The sequence below is a fragment of the Bos javanicus genome, chromosome 16 (genome assembly GCF_032452875.1).
Source record: "Bos javanicus breed banteng chromosome 16, ARS-OSU_banteng_1.0, whole genome shotgun sequence".
Classification (NCBI taxonomy): Eukaryota; Metazoa; Chordata; class Mammalia; order Artiodactyla; family Bovidae; genus Bos; species Bos javanicus.
Genome location: NC_083883.1, coordinates 31,713,809 through 31,734,060, shown reverse-complemented (window position 1 = coordinate 31,734,060; position 20,252 = coordinate 31,713,809). Strand labels below are relative to the sequence as shown.

General features: G+C 35.8%; 1 protein-coding gene across 3 annotated transcripts in view; it reads right to left on the bottom strand.

Moving 5' to 3' along the window:
* Window positions 1–20,252, bottom strand: part of SMYD3 (SET and MYND domain containing 3) — a 746,369-nt gene that overhangs the window by 546,133 nt on the left and 179,984 nt on the right. For all 3 annotated transcript variants that reach the window (XM_061382446.1, XM_061382447.1, XM_061382448.1), the window contains exons 3-5: window positions 11,623–11,730; window positions 10,031–10,088; window positions 8,166–8,302 (exon numbers count right to left, since the gene is read on the bottom strand). In XM_061382446.1, the coding sequence (XP_061238430.1) occupies window positions 8,166–8,302; window positions 10,031–10,088; window positions 11,623–11,730 (303 nt within the window). The remainder of the gene's footprint in view (window positions 1–8,165; window positions 8,303–10,030; window positions 10,089–11,622; window positions 11,731–20,252) is intronic.

Here is a 20,252-nt window from a genome sequence, read left to right as displayed (position 1 = left end):
AGACTGCAAGCCCAGAATGTTTTCTTTCATTTGTAAAAGGTTGGGAAAAAATAAAAAGAAGAATATTTGAGTACAAGTAAAGTTACATGAAAATCAATGTTCTATGTATGTAAACAAAGTTTTATTGGAAGACATCCATGCCAATTCACTTATATTTTATCCATGGATGGTTTCAACTATAATGGAAGCGTTAAGGAGTTGCCATGGAGACCATGAGTAGCCCTCTCACCGTGCATTACAAATTGCCAGTAATAATTCACTTTTGCCTCTTGGCCTACAAAGTCTAAAATATTTACTATGTGGACTTTTGCAGAAAAAATTTGATGAATTCTAGAATAATTAATGTAATGATTCATAATTTCCTGAAGAATTTATGAATATGGCAGCTTCTGTGATTCTGAGCTATCAACTGAACTTCTTGAATTTTACCATAATATAGGTTCTTTTTTTATCTAGTCTTATATATTTACAGTAATAATTTTTAAATATATTTAACTAAGGATTCTCCATAAAACAGAAAACATACAGTTTTCATATATTCTTTGACCCAGTCAATAATTAAATGCCTACTGTGTACCATGAAGATTCCCAGGGATTTTTTGTACCATGAAAATTCCCTGGTAATTGCTAGCTCTAAGAAGTCACACTCTAGTAGGGAGACACAGTACTCTAATAGGAGTTTTTGTCACTAGAGGGAAAGGCAAAGCAATGAAAGTAAAGTCTGCCATTCCGTAATGACATATTATCATTTTAAAAATATTACCTCTATCTGAATTATTGGCAAGTTATACACTCAAATAGATAAGGCAACAAGGCTTGGCAAACACTGTCATCCATCAGTAGTTTTAATCAAAGTATTGGCCTTATATTCATAATTAACCTTGAGCAATGCAGGTATACATAAAAATGTTGATTAAGAATTTAATAATTATCCTTCTGAACTTCAGAAGTTAGCTGGCATCTGGTCCTTAACTATGATAAACAGACATCCATTTATCACAGGCTATTTATACATAAATGAAGAGAAATAGTAACTGAATGGTTAATAATGAATATAATAGATAAATATCACTAAAAATACATGACTTGTTTTGTTTTGAAATCCCAAGTGCCCTACAAATGTCACTTCACTTGGAAGAACATTTTTGAGAGTAATCGTCTCTTGAATCTACTCAGAGAGTCAATCTATTGTATAAAACAACATAAATCATAAATGCATCAGCTTCTCATAATTAGAATGCCAAGATCTACATGCAGTTAAGTGTGTTGGCTGTTTGCCCATTTTACTTAAAACCTGAAGAAAAGTATAATCCCCAAAATTAAGTCTTCTAACAGCTGTTCTGAGCAAGACAAGAGAGCTGTGTTATCTAGCAGCTACCTCCAAATGTTGAGATACACGCACCCTGGTGATTAGAGGTTAGCAATCCTGGTGTGTCTGCTCGCTTTTAGTATTAAATATTTAATGGCATATTTTTCCTTAATGGAATCCAGGCACATCTGATCAGTCACTGGAATCATTTAGTAATGCAGTCAAAGTTATCATACTGCCATTTCATATAAACTTTGTAATTAGATAATCCATCACGTTACTAATTCAAAAGATTGCTTTCTTTACTACTTTAAAGCATGCTACAGTAGTGAAATCCAACTGAGCTGATCAACAAAAAGGTTCTAAAATCGGGTCCTGCATGAACTCGAAACCCTCAAGTGGCAAATGCACACACACTCCTGACCTTTCAAACAACAGAGGCCATATTTGTCCCACAAATTAACCTAACAGCAACACTGAAGTACTAAGGCACCCTACATCCAGAATGAGAGGGCTAACTAGATGAAAAATTTAAGATTAAAAACTGAATATATCAGAAACAAATTTGTTCTTCCTTTTTATTGAGGTACACCATTCTTCAGCAAATAGAAAGATCCAAAAAGGGATTATTTAGTAATTTTTTCCACCATGCTGACTTATATACTTTGCTAAAAGTATGAGGTTATGGCAGAATACCAGGGACTATTTATTAACACTCAAATGGCATATACCAAATGCAACTATATGATCTTTAATATATTACCGTTTGTGTCTTATTTCTAACACATCTTGATTAAAAATATTAAATCACTACATATTTTCATCCTCTGAATTAGTAAGATTCTTGTCCTAACCCATTCTTCACTGCATTTCCAATAAAAAGTAAATCTCTCCCTGTAAAAAGAATTTACTCAGAATGAAACTGAATGTAAACTTTAAGTATCATAATACAAAAAAAAACCTTCTAAAATTCTCACTTTCAGATCTATGCAATCACAGTATATATTGCAAAATCAGTGGCCACTAATAGCATGAGTCTGGAAGGCAAGATCAGGAGGTCATAGATGTACCCTTAAGAATAAAAAGAACGTTCTACCAGGAAAACTATTATTTTGTTTAAAAGAAAAAAAAAAAACATCTTCTCAAACAGATGTGGAATTGCTAATCAAAAAATTCTGTTGCAGTTGTATATTATCGAGTTAAAAAGTACTTTGTAGAGCTCTGGCAGCAATAACAATGACATGTTTTGTGGTCAGAAAGGTCACTTTTATTCTTGTTGCTTCCAATTTAATATCTGGCTTTGAAACATTTTACGCAACTAGTCCATTTTCTATTTTATTGTTCAGAACTTATCACATTCTCATCAGTCTACCAAAGGCATTTTTAGAAAAGGAAGTTCTAAGTCCAGGAAAAAATAAGTATATATTTTTAAAACTCTGTACAATAATTTCTAAAAAATATACTCTATGCATTGGAAATAAGCTTAAAACTAAGTCTACTGACACTAAATTTAGAAAGACCATTACCAATAATTACCAGTGTACGTTTGAGGGGATAGAATAGAGGAAATACTATACATGTCATTTCAGTAAACTATGCCATGGCAACTAACAAAACTCTCATAATTTCATTTCATCCTTTTAAGATTCATGTATAAGAAACATTTCATTCATCATAGAAAGCCTGCTTTTATATTTCCTCCATGAAATCCCAAGAACTACTCTGAAATCATGACGTTGTGATGAATGTAGGACACAGTAAATGATTTTTGACCATGAAAGCTACGGGCTGAAACGAAGCCAGTTACCAGGGGAAAGGTACTACTCTCTGTTTGCAAAATTTTCTTCTCAACAACAGAGGTAATGCTGAGTGTGGGATACCAGCACCGGACACATCTGTATGCAAGTATCTGTGACTCTGATTTACAGCCAGCTGCAGATTACACTCCTGTTTCATACTGGAACACAAATAAAGGTGGAAAATGGGGCAGTATTAGCAGAAATTAATAACATGCATCAGACACTCTAAGTACTTTATGGTTAATCCTCACTTTAATCTGTATTTATTATTATATTTTGTGTTTTCTATTTGTGCGCTCAGTCACTCAGCTGTGTCTGACTCTTTGTGACCCCATGGGCTGTCGCCCGCCAGGCTCCTCTGTCCATGGGATTTTCCAGGCAAGAATACTGGAGTGGATTGCCATTTCCTCCTCCAGAGGATCTTGCCAACCCAGGGACTGAACTTGTATCTCTTGTGTCTCCTGCATAGGCAGAGAGATTCTTAACCACTAAGTCACCAGTATTATGATCATCATTCCCATTTACAGATAAGGAAATCGAGGTTGACAGAATTTCACTTACTTGTCTGAAAAAATGCCTTAACCATAACACGACTACTCAGCCTCCCATTTAAATTTGTCCTCTAATTGTAATTTTCTCCCTTCTAAAAGCTTATATTCATGATTATGCGTACATACTATCTGCATATTTGTAGCAAATGTTTAGAGCTCAATCAATAGATTGAACCATAGGAGTTGTCTTGCCAATATAAATCCATTTTGAAATCAAACCAGAAGTTCTACTTCAAAATAGAAGTGGGAAAAAATAAAAAGCTGGGGAGTGGGAAGGAGGAAGGGCGTGTACAGATGAAAACATACATTTTCCCTTCTCCAAACAATCTGAAAAAGAGCCAGTAGAGATGAGTCTGGTCTCTATTTTTGATGAAGATACAGATAATCACATGCCATCACTATTCTCACAAATATCTGCAGTCCATCTCCTATCCTTTGGCCACCTTCAATACCATCAGTGGTAAACCACCACTTTCCTCATACCTGATGCTTTAATTTCCATTCAGCCCCACCCTCAAGTAACATACAACCTAAAATTTTTTTTAAAAACCGTTAACTACTTTGGCCACCTCATGCGAAGAGTTGACTCATTGGAAAATACTCTGATGCTGGGAGCGATTGGGGGCAGGAGGAGAAGGGGACGACAGAGGATGAGATGGCTGGATGGCATCACTGACTCGATGGACGTGAGTCTGAGTGAACTCCAGGAGTTGGTGATGGACAGGGAGGCCTGGTGTGCTGCGATTCATGGGGTTGCAAAGAGTCGGGCATGACTGAGTGACTGAACTGAACTGAACTGAAGCAAATAAAGCTACAGGCAAACCACTCCCACCTTTCCATCCAACCAGATCATCACTCTGTAGCCACCCTATTTAGAAATTCTGGAGGCACTACCACCCTCTCTAATTTCTATTACTACTGAAAATAAACCGCATTTTAAGCATCAAAGCTTTCATTCAACTCTGATTGTAATCACTAACTGAAAATGTGTATAACTGTAACATGTATTCCACTGGTAACAACTGCCTTTTCAAATCTCCTTTATAGGAAGCCAATGAATTTTTCTTAGCACATGGGGTTAGAGGAGCTGTACCCCCTTGCTCCCCACAGGTATTTCTAGACCATTCTAATTGATTCCAAACACCATCTTCTCTTCTGAAATGCATGCCATTAATTTCTGCTTCCTATGTGAAGTTCTCCTTGATTTCTTACCCTAGAAAAATTTCTCCTTCCCACTTAATTTTTACAACCAGGCAACAAATTCCTAAGTGGACAGGATATTTTATACAGCAAACTCCTAGCCTCTGAATCCCAATTTGTCAGTTGCTCTGTGGGGGTGGGGGGAATGGGGGGCTGGTACGGCTAATAAGGAAGTGGTAAAAACCAGGGATACTTGGAAACATAACTGGAAAAAGACTACACTATAATGTCTTCAGAGTAATGAAGTGGAGCAAGGGGGTGAGGGGAGAGAGTGGGGGTGGATAAATTTTCTAAGTAAAACCAAGTCTTGAGCAGCAGAAGCACAAGAGGCACCAAGAATATAGCCCCAAAACAAATATACACTATTTTTCAACAGAAAACCCCAGAGTGTTCAAAATATAAACTGCCAACTTTTGAGGAATTAATCATGGGCTGCTACTAGAAAAAGCTATCTGCTCAGCAGAGAAGAAACTTGTTCCTAGGATTAAGAACCTTCTCATCCTCCACCAACCCCTTTCATTTCCAGGTAGTGCAAGTTTGATAAATATGTGCATATCCCCAAGAAAGACTTTTGACTTGCTGAGGTTCTTTGCCTTGGAACGTAATTTTCAGAGTTAGATTAGCCACATATTTCTATAACCTTGGCCCAAGAGTGCTTTGTACACAGTTCACCACCAAACAAAAACAAAATAAAACTTGAATAATTTGATCAATGAATTCACTAACAAACACCTCTCTCAGGAAGCCAAGAGGCCTGATAACAAAAGAACAACTGTAAGGAATGTTTGGAAATCCAAGTAAAGGCGACGAACACCTGTGTGAAATCTACCAGATACATTAATAAAACAAGTTTGAAAACTACTGATGCCAAGTGATGAAAACATGAGGGTTCATCAAAATTGTCTCTCTACTTATGTGTGTGTTTGGAAAAGTCCATAATCAAAACCTCATAAAAAATTAAGATAGAAACCAATTTGAAAAAGCTCTCAGAATTCCTCCTGTCTTAAATGACAATCAGATGAACCGAAACATAAGCTTAGCGTGTCTAATACGTTCAGAGAACCTAAACAAATATAAATGAGTGGGAGGAAAAGCAAAACATAAAGCAGGCTTTTCTTTATTGAGGCCAGGTAAAGTCAGCTTTCTTTAAAGCATAAATTCCAAAGCTAGTTCCTTATGTTGAGAAATGCAGGTCAGCATGGAACCACTGCTGCCAGACTGCACATAGAGAAGCAGCAACCGGTTGCAAACCTCCCTGTACTGCCCATTTCTGCTCTTTCATTAATTCTTTTTCCCAGCAAGACAGGGAGAGGGCAGTAGCTGGGGATAAAATTTCCTGACCAGCATTCTCCACCCACTTGCAATGCATTTGTCATGATCTACATCATCACACACTTGCAAAGTTATAAACTTAGTGGGTCATCCCTAAGCTTTGCAGGACACTGATGAGCTTAATTTAATACTAATCTACTCTTTAAAAAAAAGTGAAGGACAGGAAGGAGGGATGGAGAGGAGGAGGGGAGAGGGAGAAGAGTTTTCTCTTTTAAGGACAAATTTATAAGCAGAAAAATAACTACAATCTATAAAATATAAACAAAACTTTTACAAGGAAGTTCAGGAGCCATAAGTCAATGCTGCTTTCCTCTGATTATGGTTAAAGTATAGGTTTATATATATTAACCTAAACTTTAAGACAGAAATCACAGATTGAGTTCAATTCCCTCATAAATTACAAAGATGAAATGTTTTACTTTTGCAGCAATAACAAATATAATTTTGTGGGGAGAAGGAAAGCATATTATTAAAATTTTTCCTGGTTAATTGTAATGACAGAATTTCGCCCTCTCCAAACAATATGGAGAAAAGTTCATTGTAAGATTCATAAGATTAAAACTATTTTAAAAGAAAGCAGAGAAATAAGATAGTAATTCACATTTTACATGGAACAATGCAAACCATTTTAAAACAGGTATTATGAACACTAATAACTCCAGCAATTAGCACTTGAACATTTCCCAACAACAGGGGACACTAGGAACAAAGTTATAGTCATCATAGGTATATTTTTATCTTTCAGTAGGTGTTACTTTGCAGAGTAGGTAAAAGCTACTATACTTTGTATAGTAGGTAAAAACTCAAAAGAGCTTGTGTGTGCTGTATACAGAGCACTACTATAGGTTGTAATTTTCAGAAGCATATGAAATACATATATATGAAACCTCTCAGATGTATCATAAGCAATCCTTATATTCTGAAATCAATTTAAAATTACAGACAAACCAGAATGTAATGCTAAGATGATAGTACCAGAAAATCATAAGAACATACTCTAAAGAATAAAAATACACTTGGGAAAAACAAAAATAAATCTATAGCCATCATACTAACTACATTGAAATACTTAGAAAATAAGCAGATTATAATATAAAACATATTTTAAATATATTCACAGGATAAATATGTCACTGGATGTGTGTTATAAATTGTAAAATTAACAAAAATCACCCTCAAATGTAAAATTTTGCTTATTATTAAAATATATCAATATTTTAAAATATTGATAAAATATTTAAACAGATCAAAACACACAGTATGGCCAAGTAAGGAAAGCAAACATATGATAATAGTGCAGGACATATTGATCCCTTTATCCCTGTCCCAGGGTAGACATCAAGAATCAACCAGTGCATTCTGTCTCTCTGAGCCTAAACAAAGCCAAGAATCACTTACAAAAAGAGCACTCAGAATAACCACTGCCAAGAGACCATAATGAAATATTAACTTACACCTATTTTATATTCCTAATCTAAGATTTGAGTGACTTGAAACATTAAACCAAATTTTTAGGCAATTTAGGAAATCCTTTTTAAATCAGAAACGATTATATCTTCATTCTATTTAGAATTCACTAAATCAAGAAATGGATTCCAATAATTTTTCCGCCTCAAAAGAGTTTCCATTGCTGAAACCACCACCGCTAAACTAAATGAACTCAATGGCAAACTTAAATCCATTAGTAAGAAATAATAGAACATGTTACTCTCTCTTGAGGAAAGAAAGCACACTCTTTTGAGGGTGAGCTTTCACAGCTAACAGTGAACACTCTTGGCTGTTAATTAGCATAGTGATAAAGCAGAAAAAGTAATACTCTTTTCATTATTAGCAATACTTTCTCCCATTTTCTACTCATAAAGGCAGGGAAGTGATAAAGACATGAAGAGTCCTGGATTTTCATGGATCAACAACAAAATAAGGAGTAAAGGGTTGATTTCTGGCATTAGCAAAGATACCAAAGTCAACACTTACTTTTGCAAAGGCTTCAAAAATGTCAAAGGAAGGTGGCAGCTGAGAAGCATCCTGTATTTCTTCTCTCATGAAATGTTGAAATGTCAGTGCAAGTTGCCTGAGGCCCTCTTTCTTATCTTCAGTCAGTTTGTTAATATCTTTTTTAAACAGAAAACAAATAGTACTATCATACAGTGAACTTTCAGTGGATAATTTTCAGGTATTCAGTGGTAGCTATTAAGCCAGATATTTCCTGCCCTAAATTTCATTCTAACAGAGATCAGATATTTGACAGAAAACAACAAAATTCTGTAAAGCAATTATCCTTAATTAAAAAATAAAAATTTTAAATGCCTATCTTTTAATTTTTTGACAGCTACAAATCATTATATACACATTACCAGTTAAATTCTGCCAAATGTCATCTACAAAATAAGATCAAACACCTAGCAAAACAAAATACAGACACCCACATGAAAAAAACAGTAAAACCAAAATCAGTAATGATGTCTGTTAGCAGATGTCTGTTAACATCCTCCTGCACACATGCTCAAACCACCATAAATGCCTATTTCGTCAGTGAATTTAAGCAGACTTTTTCATGAAACAATTTACAATCAGGACATGACTGATTACCATTATCATTTTAAAGGCAAAAAACAAAAAATCCCAGAAAGCAAAAATTGACAAGTTTGGTTAAATAAGCTCAAATTGATGATATGTGTCAAGGAGAAAGTATATCAAGAAGAAAACATGGATCAACCAAAGAAATCGCATCTTCAAGTTCTTTAAAGAATGAATAAACAAGATATATAAGGTTTCCATTCAAACAGAAGGAGAAAGTTCCAAAGCCAGTATCACTCCTTGAAAAACTCAGTTTCATTTATACCACAAAGGGTTGTGAAGGCTAAGAGTGCACAATTCAATTAATAACATTTGAGAGCACTTCACTTACGGCAGCACTGATGACACTGCTAGTGAGCAGGGCTACTGTTCATAGCAAAACTCACTTTAAGAGATGTTAATTATCTTCAGTAATATAACAAGAAAAAATGACTAATTAGTTCTCTATTAAAACTTGAAAACATAGATCAAGATGAACTACAGCATTACTCTGTTGCTCATGTCAGGTCTACATATTTTCTTTAAATTACTTGTGCAACAGAACAATTAAGCCAATGATTTCTTAAATAATAATTTATTATCATTGGCACTTAGGATTCCATAACCATAAATCTGTACTAGGTCATCTTGTTTGTCTCCATCCAGAAATATTAAACTGTATAGCACATTTACTCCACAAGCTCTTGCTATTTTTGAGCTGAAGTCATTTGCAACTTCAATGAAGAGGATCTGTGCCAATATGAAAGAAAAATAAATCTTACATTCACTAAACACTCGGATGCAAAGCCTCTCAGTGTTCTCAGGGAGGTTGGCCACTGCCATGGTAGTTCAGGAGTTGAACAACACTCATTGCTGTCAGAGAGCCTCAGTCATCGGTACCTTCTATTTTCCATATTATCTAAAGGACCAGTGAACCTAAATGTTCCTTGGAGCTCCCCCATTCATATTACTGTTCCCTGACATCAAAAAGAAGCCAAGCGTGGAAGAAGAGAACAACAGAGGGGAAAATAGAAGTGAAATTATTTTGTCAGCTTGACTAAGGGTTACACTCTCCTTAAGACTCCTCTATGGCACTTCACAAACCCCTCTATGGCCAAAGCTATCCTGGAATAAATTAAATAAACTAATGTGTCAGTCTACATAAAAACTTGAAAAGGTCTGTTGCCTCACAAACAGAGACAGAAAAACAAAGGCAAAAATAAAGCAGCTCATCAGTTCAGCAAATAAATTATAGAACTTTTAAAATGCTGACAATCACTTACTTGACTCCAGATCATAAAATGAGTACAGTTTTTCTGATTCAGAGGGTGTTTCTTGCATCTGTGAAGAAAGAAGGAAAACATCAAAAACAATTTAAAGTGTTCCAATATATACATGAATACGTTTAGGTATCTTTAGATATTTAAATGCAAGTATGTCAAAAAGACAATTTTCTATATATTCCTTCTCTTCATCATGTTAAAATGTGTTGCAACTTGACCCACCAGTTTAATTTCTAAACACAAAATTCTTTTACAAAAAGTTTCCATACTTTTATTTTTTCCCCAGTTCTACCACTGACTTGTGTCATTGCAAGGATTTTATTATTAATTATTACAGAAAAGCAAAGATAGATGAATAAAAATGAGTTTATTACAAAATGTGCAACCTTGGGCATGTTACTTAACCTTGACGCAAGAGGAGTCAATTTCCTTATGTGAAACACACATAAGAAGTAATGTATATCACTGAGTTGTTGTGATATGTTTAACATATAAAGCAATGAGCACATGGCCTGGAAATAAGTGCTCAATAGAAGGGAGTAATCATTATAACTACTTTTTATTACATTCTGACTCTGTAGTTTGGGGGTAGAGATTGAGAACTAGAACCTTGGGTGATTCTGAAGTAACCTATTCCTGCTCTAACAGTGGTTCTCTATCTTTTCAATATTAATAAAGTTGACAAAGTTCAGACTCAAATATCATATTATTATACTTTTAATATCAAGTAATTAAAGGAATGCATAATAACAAAGTTGCTTTCAATTTACTAAAGCTTTGAAATTAATGTGTGTATTATTGAGTTAGTTCAATACAATATATACATTCGAAAACAGCAGTAAGTATATGTAACAGATGTTGTATAATCAGTCCAAAGACAATACCCATTTGGTATTCTAAATTCATCTTTTAGTACTGATGTAGCTGATATAAACACTGCACCGGTTTTAGGTATATACTTTTACATTTTTAAAAATCCCTATAAAATTTTATTGCCAAAAAAGTTAATAAACAACAGGACAGAATAGAGCTGAAGCTTGCAATAAAGAGATACATGCTAAAGCCTGGGAAAAACAAAAGCTGGAAGCTATTCCCCAAAGAGTGATTTCATAGAATCCACTAGTCACTTTGGCAAGGTAGGAAAAGGGATGGGAGAAACAATTTCAACGGATGTTAGCTTTAAAAAAAAAAAAAAAAAACACTCTTCCTTGAATCATCTAATTAAAATCTCACTTAAAGAAGCAACCCCAAAAATGATATACTTGCCCTGTGCATTAGTTCTCAGTAAAACAACAATAAAGGCAATGTAACAGGAATCACTAACATCTCATGCCCCAAACATAGGACCTCATGTCTCCACTCCTAACAGAACACATACAGAGCCTTCAAAAAGGGGGCCATGCACTTCATCGCTGCCACCAATGTTGTGATTAACAGAAAATAGCAAGTTTTGTCTTAAGGTACTCCCTGGAATAATCCACCTTGTACTTTAATAAAGATTTAAATTTAGCCTTAAATATGAATACTACATGCAATTGCAAGTGCTTATGTTAAGTTAAAACCCAAGCATATTTCGCAAGTTTTATACTCACAAGTTTGAAAACAACTCTGCCAAGTAGTCGGACAGAGTCAGGAGGATATCTGGGTTTGCAGCTTTTAAGGCATTTGCATTCTCGCTTGTGGTCCTGCCAAGCTTTTTTCTGTTAAGACAAGAGTGAGGAGGGCATACAAGACATAAAAATTTAACTTTCGTTTATATGGGTTTTGAATGTTGAGAGTCATCAACATTAACTTAATTTTAATAGCCTAAATATAAGTGCAAATAGAAAAGGAAAGCAATATTGTAATACTATTACTGATCCAGGATTTAGTATGCAATTACCAAGCATGGACATCAAAAGCTTCCATTTCACCTTTATCCTTTATTTGCCCCGTGGTTATTACCTGGCTGGTAGCATCCAAAGAAAGAATGATTATGTCTTTCTTAATAATTCATAAGATAGTCTCTTAGGTGATTAAATAGGATTCCTTAATAGACAATGATTTTGAATACAAAAAGAAAACATCACTCCAAATTAGAAAATAAAACACATGGTTCAGAAAAATCAAAACAGGACAGACAGCTATCTGAATTTCTGTGCTGCTATAGTAAGTACAGAAATATCAGCAGGGCTAACAACATTTTAAAAAATAGAAAAATCCTTTTGTTTTTTAACATAGAAAGGAGTTACTAGCTGAAATGACCGAAGGCTATTTTTACTCAGAACAGTCTTGGTTTATTTATGTTGTCCTGGCCTAATTATTAACATTCTGAAATGTTAAAATTGCACAGTCACTTAGCCCAGAGTCCTAGCCATGGCTGGTGGGGTGAAGAGACCACAGAGCTAGTCACCAATATCGAAACACGAGGAGGGAGAGGACTAGATGGACAGACATTGTCCTCGAGTCTGAAATGCCATGACTCCCTTTATACGGGATTGCTTCTATGTGGAAATATAATCCAGAGTATCTAATATTTAATCCTGGTGAGAGGGAGACCACTAGACCAAATATCTAATATTTCTTTTCCAAATGAGAGCTGTAAGTCCTACCTCTGACATGCTTCATGCTCACATTGTCTTCTTTCAGAGATTATAAATCTGCTTCCCAGATGCTGGGCCTATGAAATCCCCCTATATGAGGTCTCTCTTTCCCACTTAATAGCACAACATGCAGCATAATCAAAACAGTAGCTGCAGCTATTCTGAAGCTGTGACTCAGATTCAAGTTCAAGCCAGCATTTTGCTCAGAAAGACTGCCTGTGCCAGGTTGCTGGGTGAAGGCACGGTTTGTCTACCACTAAGTCCTAGTAAACCAAACCTTGGAGACATTGTTTACAAGGGGTACATCATTTCTTTTCTCAACTCTACTCACAATTGCCTCATTTCATTCCTTCTTATTCACTATGGCAATGCTCTTAATGTGATTTTTTTTTTATAAGTATTTATACTCTGTCTGTGTGTGCTCAGTCGCTCATTCGTGTTCAACCCTTTGCGACCCCATGGACTACAGCCAGCCAGGCTCCTCTGTCCATGGGATTCTCCAGGCAAGAAAACTGGAGTGGGTTGCCATTTCCTACTGCAGGGGATCTTCCCAGGGATGGAAACTGCATCTCTTGCATCTCCTCCATTGGCCGGTAAATTCTTTACCACTGTGCAACCAAGGCAGCCCCATTTATACTTGCCTCATTTCCAAATAAAAACGAGTATTTCAAAGAGAGGTGCATATGAGATAAGATTGTAAAATTAGAAACAAAATGTAAGATTATGGGGAAAAAAGGTATTTTAGCATTACTTAGCATTCTACAGTGTGTTAGATACATGGCTAAGCCATTAAAAAATATTTCACTTGATTTTCACAATAATCCAAATGGTAGATATTATTCTTATATTAAAGATGATGAAAATAAGGCTCAAGAGCTGGAATCTAACTACCAAGCTACATAAATATACAGAGAGAGAGTATAAATTCTTAGTAAGCTAAACAGGAGAGAGAAGTAACGATCACGCTTGTGCACTCCATTTATATGAGTTGCCTTACGGGCAAAGCAAAAGAAATCATAATTCTCATCTGACAGAAGAGAAAAACACATAGATTTACCAAGTACTAAATCACAGGAGGGATTTATTCCAAGAATGCTAATCAGTATACTGGACAATGTTGTTGACAATAGCTCACAACACAATGGCCTTTCATAGAGCTGCTTCTAACGTCAATAGAATGTAACTCAGTGAAAGCAAAGATTTCTATTGCTCAGGAGGCTAATCGTGGACTACAATTAGCAAGTACCAATGTGCTGTAAGATCCCTAAAATTAATATGACTACACTGTCAAATAAGTTTGAAAAATATTTCATACTGTAGAACCTGCTTAGAGATTCAAAATATTTTTAGCCTACTAAAAGTTCTAAAATGTCCTGTATTTAAGAAATAAGTAAGTTAATACAGAGTTTCCTGTTACTGTTATTGCCATCCTTTGGGAAGCCAGGTTGGAGTACACGGACTCAGAGATACCTATACACTTTCTTTCCTTCAGCTGGTCTATGAATGAGGGTGGGTAAGCAAACAAATTCACAGTCATTCTCACTGACAGGAAACTAGAGCATGGATATTTTTGATTATTGATTGAGGAGAGAACCATAACTTTGGTGCAAGAGTTTTCATTTGATATTGAAAGTGTCTGGCTGGAAAAGAACTGCAATTAGTAAAATAAGGCTGAGATAACTGATTAAATGATCTTAAGAGCAGATTTTAATTGACACTTAAAAACTATTAGAGATCACCCATAACTTTCATGTTAAAACCTCCAGTTTTGAGCAGCTCAGCCTTCTGGAAGCTTACCAGGGAAAGGTAACTACAACATGTACCCCAGGTAACAAACCAACAGATCTGTTAGATGACATTAATTAGAATGAAGCTTCTAAATTTTAGAAAGCTCTTGTCAAAAATGACTTTATTTCTTTAACATAATTAAAGTTAGTTTTTATTCTCAGCAATAATTAGAAAGTAGACAATATATCTCTTCAGGCTATTCCTAGATCATTGCACAAAAACGTTGGACACGTACTCATTTTCCCACTTGCTTCAGCAAAAAAAAAGTTCATTATTTTCATCTTAAACCAGATCTATATAAATATGGAAGGTAATCATACCACTAGAAACCATGATACTAAAAACCATGTTTTTAAAACATTAATTGTAGGCTTACCATAGGCTTACTAATAGAAAAAACCACAAGAAAAGGTTTAAAAAGAAATCTTCTAAGCAACTGCATTTGACTTTGAAGAAAACCTCACAATCATACAAAAACATTAGGCATTATCTTCACTTTACAAACTTTAACCATGGAGTGCAGCTCACCAGGTTCCTCTATCCATGGAATTCTACAGGCAAGAATACTAGAGTGGGTAGCCATTCCCTTCTCCAGGAGATCTTCCCAACCCAGGGATTAAACCCGGGCCTCCCACATTGCAGGCAGATTTTTTACCATCTGAGTCATCAGATGGAGGCCTTAAGGACACGTTGCATAAGGACATATACACATTACATACCTGCTGCTGCTGCTGCTGCTGCTAAGTCACTTCAGTCGTGTCAGACTCTGTGCAACCCCAGAGACGGCAGCCCACCAGGCTCCCCCATCCCTGGGATTCTCCAGGCAAGAACACTGGAGTGGGTTGCCATTTCCTTCTCCAATGCATGAAAGTGAAAAATGAAAGTGAAGTCGCTCAGTTGTGTCCAACTCCTAGAGATCCCATGGACTGCAGCCGACCAGGCTCCTCCGTCCATGGGATTTTCCAGGCAAGAGTACTGGAGTGGGGTGCCATTGCCTTCTCCGCATTACATACCTACCCCTTCTCAAAAATAAGCCCTCAATCTACTTTTTTCATTTTCTTCTATTACTACAAATACAGGGTACAACTAAGATTTTATTCACAACACTAACTGCAATGCTTTCTGTTCTCATGGTTGAAAATCAACAATAAAGTATAATAAGCACAAATTAACATGAAAGACAAAGGAAATTAAAATAGTGAATTAAGAAACAAAGGTGAAACCAGAATTGAAAGAAACATGTGTACCCCAATGTTCATCGCAGCACTGTTTACAATAGCCAGGACATGGAAGCAACCTAGATGTCCATCAGAACATGAATGGATAAGAAAGCTGTGGTACATATACACAATGGAGTATTACTCAGCCATTAAAAAGAATGCATTTGAATCAGTTCTAATGAGGTGGATGAAACTGGAGCCTATTATATAGAGTGAAGTAAGCCAGAAAGAAAAACACCAATTCAGTATACTAATGCATATATATTGAATTTAGAAAGATGGTAATGATAATCCTGTATGTGAGACAGCAAAAGAGACACAGATGTATAGAACAGTCTTTTGGACTCTGTGGGAGAGGGCAAGGTAGGATGATTTGGGAGAATGGTATTGAAACATGTATAATATCATATGTGAAACGAATCGCCAGTCCAGGTTCCATGCATGATACAGGATGCTCGGGGCTGGTGCACTGGGATGACCCAGAGGGATGGGATGGGGAGGCAGGTGGGGGGGGGTGTTCAGGATGGGGAACACGTGTACACCCGTGGCGGATTCATGTTGATGTATGGCAAAACCAATACAATATTGTAAAGTAATTAGCCTCCAATTAAAATAAATAAATTTATATTTTAAAAATGAAAAAAAAAAAAGAAACAAAGGCAAGGAGAGAAGAATTTTAGATAGGGCAAAAAAGAAATTAAGACGTCTTTGACTCAACTCCATGCATAAGTACATGTATGACTCAAAAACAACTTCAGAGTATATACATTTTCATATGGTTTATAGCATTTATATTGATTCAGCACATAAACTGATGAACTGAACCCAGTGGTTTTCAGTGGGAGTAATCCTAATCTTGGGAGTTGTATGGGCATTTTATTGGGGGTATTTTTGTTTCACACAATGCTTGGGGAGCACCATGGGCACTTAGCAGTCAGGAGCCAGAAATGCTAGACATCCTGCATAAGACTGTCCCATACAATGAAGAACTGTTCCAAATCCAACAGGACTTGTAAATGTCTGATCAGACTTTCTAGAAAGGTGACAAACTTATTCATAGTTATCTGAGCCTAGAAGTAAACCTCCTTTGTTTATACAAAGACATTTTTACGTAGTTTTAATAGCACTGAATTCTCCAGGGAAATTAAGGTAAGATTGCATTTAAGAATTAAATGCTACAATTATTCAATATTTCACAAAAGCATATCACTGAAGCCAAAAACAGCTTTGGTATGTGTGTTAACCAACAAAACACATTTTCTGATGTGCATTTTGCAACTTCCCTTTTCACAGTGACTCTGTACAGGTACAAGTATGTGACTTCTTAATTACGTCTTCTAGTCTAGTCACACCTGAGCACTTACACACAAAAGTATGTATTATTTTAAGTTATTTTAATGTTCATTCTCCTTTATGTTACAGTTATGGCATTTATACTGATATTGAATGTTGAAATATGTAACTAGGTAGACTGTATTACCTAAGAAATTTCATTTGAAGATAGTAGAGAGAACAATAAAATAACTGTCTTAGAAAGATGGAGTTAGGCCTGAAAGAGCTGAAAACCCCAGATCTAGAACATTGCTACAGTTACACATCCAACACACACATAAGAAAATATTTTAAAATACACAGCCTGGGACACATCCCACAGAGTCTCACAGTATTGCTGAGATAGAATCGGATGTCTAAATTGTTTTTAATCACTGCGCCAGATTTCATGTGCAGCCAACGCTGAAAAACCACTGAGCTAGGCTAAATTAAAAAGGAGGTCACCAAACATACAAGATAGATTAAAACGATAAAATACTATTCTATGCTTATAGTTAAACTATTGTCTTACAGGAATTAACATTTTTATAATAATGAGGTGGGAAAGAGTTTCTAAAGCAGGACATTAAACCTAGACACCATAAATGAAAAGATGTATATGCTAACAACATAAAAATAAATAACTTGTATATCAGAAAGAAGAAAACCTAATACCTCAAATATGGTTGAAAATAAAGAACTAGGAAAACAAAATCTAAACTATGTATATGGCTAGTGTTAAATGTCTCCAAAATACAAGGAGGTCTTATAGAATAAATAAGAAAAGGGTGAATATTTCCATAAAATTGGGGGAGAAAACTGAAAGACATGAAGAGAAAATTCATGCCTAAAAAAGAAATGCCAATAAACAAAAAACACCAAAAAAAAAAAAAACAGTGATCAAAGAAATGCTAATAGACACAAAATATCATAGGTGACCCATTAGTGTGCTAAAGAAAAATGAAAATAACTGTATTCAAAAGTTTCTAGGGTGTAAGCAAGTAAGGACTCTCTAATTCATCATTAGAATTATAAGTTTCCCTGATCTTTCTGATGAGTGTTTGGTAGAGAACATCAGAATTTTTAAAGTGCATTTTGCTGGCATAGAAGTAATACTTATAATGTGATTAACCCTAATTTAAATGATATATTGTCACCCTGCTTATTTAACTTATATGCAGAGTACATCATGAGAAACGCTGGACTGGAAGAAACACAAGCTGGAATCAAGATCGCCGGGAGAAATATCAATAACCTCAGATATGCAGATGACACCACCCTTATGGCAGAAAGTGAAGAGGAACTCAAAAGCCTCTTGATGAAAGTGAAAGTGGAGAGTGAAAAAGTTGGCTTAAAGCTCAACATTCAGAAAACGAAGATCATGGCATCCAGTCCCATTACTTCATGGGAAATAGATGGGAAACAGTGGAAACAGTGTCAGACTTTATTTTTCTGGGCTCCAAAATCACTGCAGATGGTGACTGCAGCCATGAAATTAAAAGACACTTACTCCTTGGAAGGAAAGTTATGACCAACCTAGATAGCATATGCAAAAGCAGAGACATTACTTTGCAAACAAAGGTCCGTCTAGTCAAGGCTATGGTTTTTCCAGTGGTCATGTATGGATGTGAGAGTTGGACTGTGAAGAAAGCTGAGCGCCAAAGAATTGATGCTTTTGAACTGTGGTGTTGGAGAAGACTCTTGAGAGTCCCTTGGACTGCAAGGAGATCCAACCAGTCCATTCTGAAGGAGATCAGCCCTGGGATTTCTTTGGAAGGACTGATGCTAAAGCTGAAACTCCAGTACTTTGGCCACCTCATGCGAAGAGTTGACTCATTGGAAAAGACTCTGATGCTGGGAGGGATTGGGGGCAGGAGGAGAAGGGGACGACAGAGGATGAGATGGCTGGATGGCATCACTGACTCGATGGACGTGAGTCTGAGTGAACTCCGGGAGTGGTGATGGACAGGGAGGCCTGGCGTGCTGCGATTCATGGGGTCGCAAAGAGTCGGAGACGACTGAGCGACTGAACTGAACTGAACTGAAATGATATACATAAATAAGCTGAAGAATGCTCACTGTAGATTTGTTAAAATATTAGAAAATTGGCACTAATTTTCCAGTTTTTGTATAAGAAAAAGCCAATTTTGTTCTTCCCTGTATAGTTTCCCAATACTGTTATCTTTTACAAATATCATACATTATATTTATAAGTAGAAGCAAACATAATTATCTTTCTTATATCTAGTAATGGTGATTCAGGGGGAAGCATTTTTATATGAAAGAGAAAGAAGTAAAATCACTATTAATAAACACAACTTCTTAATGTTTGTTTATTTTGGAAAACCTGGTTGTAACTCCAATAATCCCTTAAATGTATTAATTTTTAAATATTAAAAAAACGCTTCAATAAATTCTTTTATAACAGCAAAGAAATCTTTTGTAACACAAAGAATAAGTAAACTCACCAATTTTTAAATATTATTATTTTATTTTTGAGCTCCCCATGTGGCACTAGTAATAAAGAACCTGCCTGCAAATGCAGGAGACGCAAGAGATGCAGGTTCGATCCCTGGGTCAGGAAGATCCCCTGGAGTAGGAAATGGCAGCCCACCTCCAGTATTCTTGCCTGGGAAATTCCATGGACAGAGGAGCCTGGAGGGCTAAGTCCATGGGGTCATAAAGAGTTGGACATGACTGTATCATGCAATAGATATCTGATGATTTATTCTAAAATAAGTACCATTTAGGAGATATAATTTACTATATATTTATCACTGTTTATTTTAAATTTAGGCCATCCAAAAAGAAGATCAGAAAAATCCCTAACAATTCTTGCTCTGACCAGTCTGAGATGGTCTTGATTGCTTAATTACAAAAGGAGAGGATTAATGAAATGTTAGGACAGGAAGAGAAAATCCATTTATTTCTTCTTTCTTACACAAGATAACCTTTATGCTATTATCGTAATGTTTTCCTCCCTGAGTTGGACACGAAGCCACTACAGCTCAATAACCCATTTAAAAACTATTTAACATTTAATTTTGGTTGGATTAAATACTCATTTCAGGGCAGCTTATTATTTTGTGGGATAGCATGTGGGAAGGGTCAATATATATTGAGCCCAGCCTGGGTAAAATACATCTAATTTACAACTAAGGGCTCACTAGACATTTATACTGTAACTGGACTGCATTCAGTCATCTCTAAGGCAGCTTCTCAAAGGCAAAAAAAAAAAAAAAAAAAAAAAACTATGATTCTGTAATATCCATTTCTAACAAATATGTGAATTACGTCAAAAAGACATGAAAACTCTTTGTG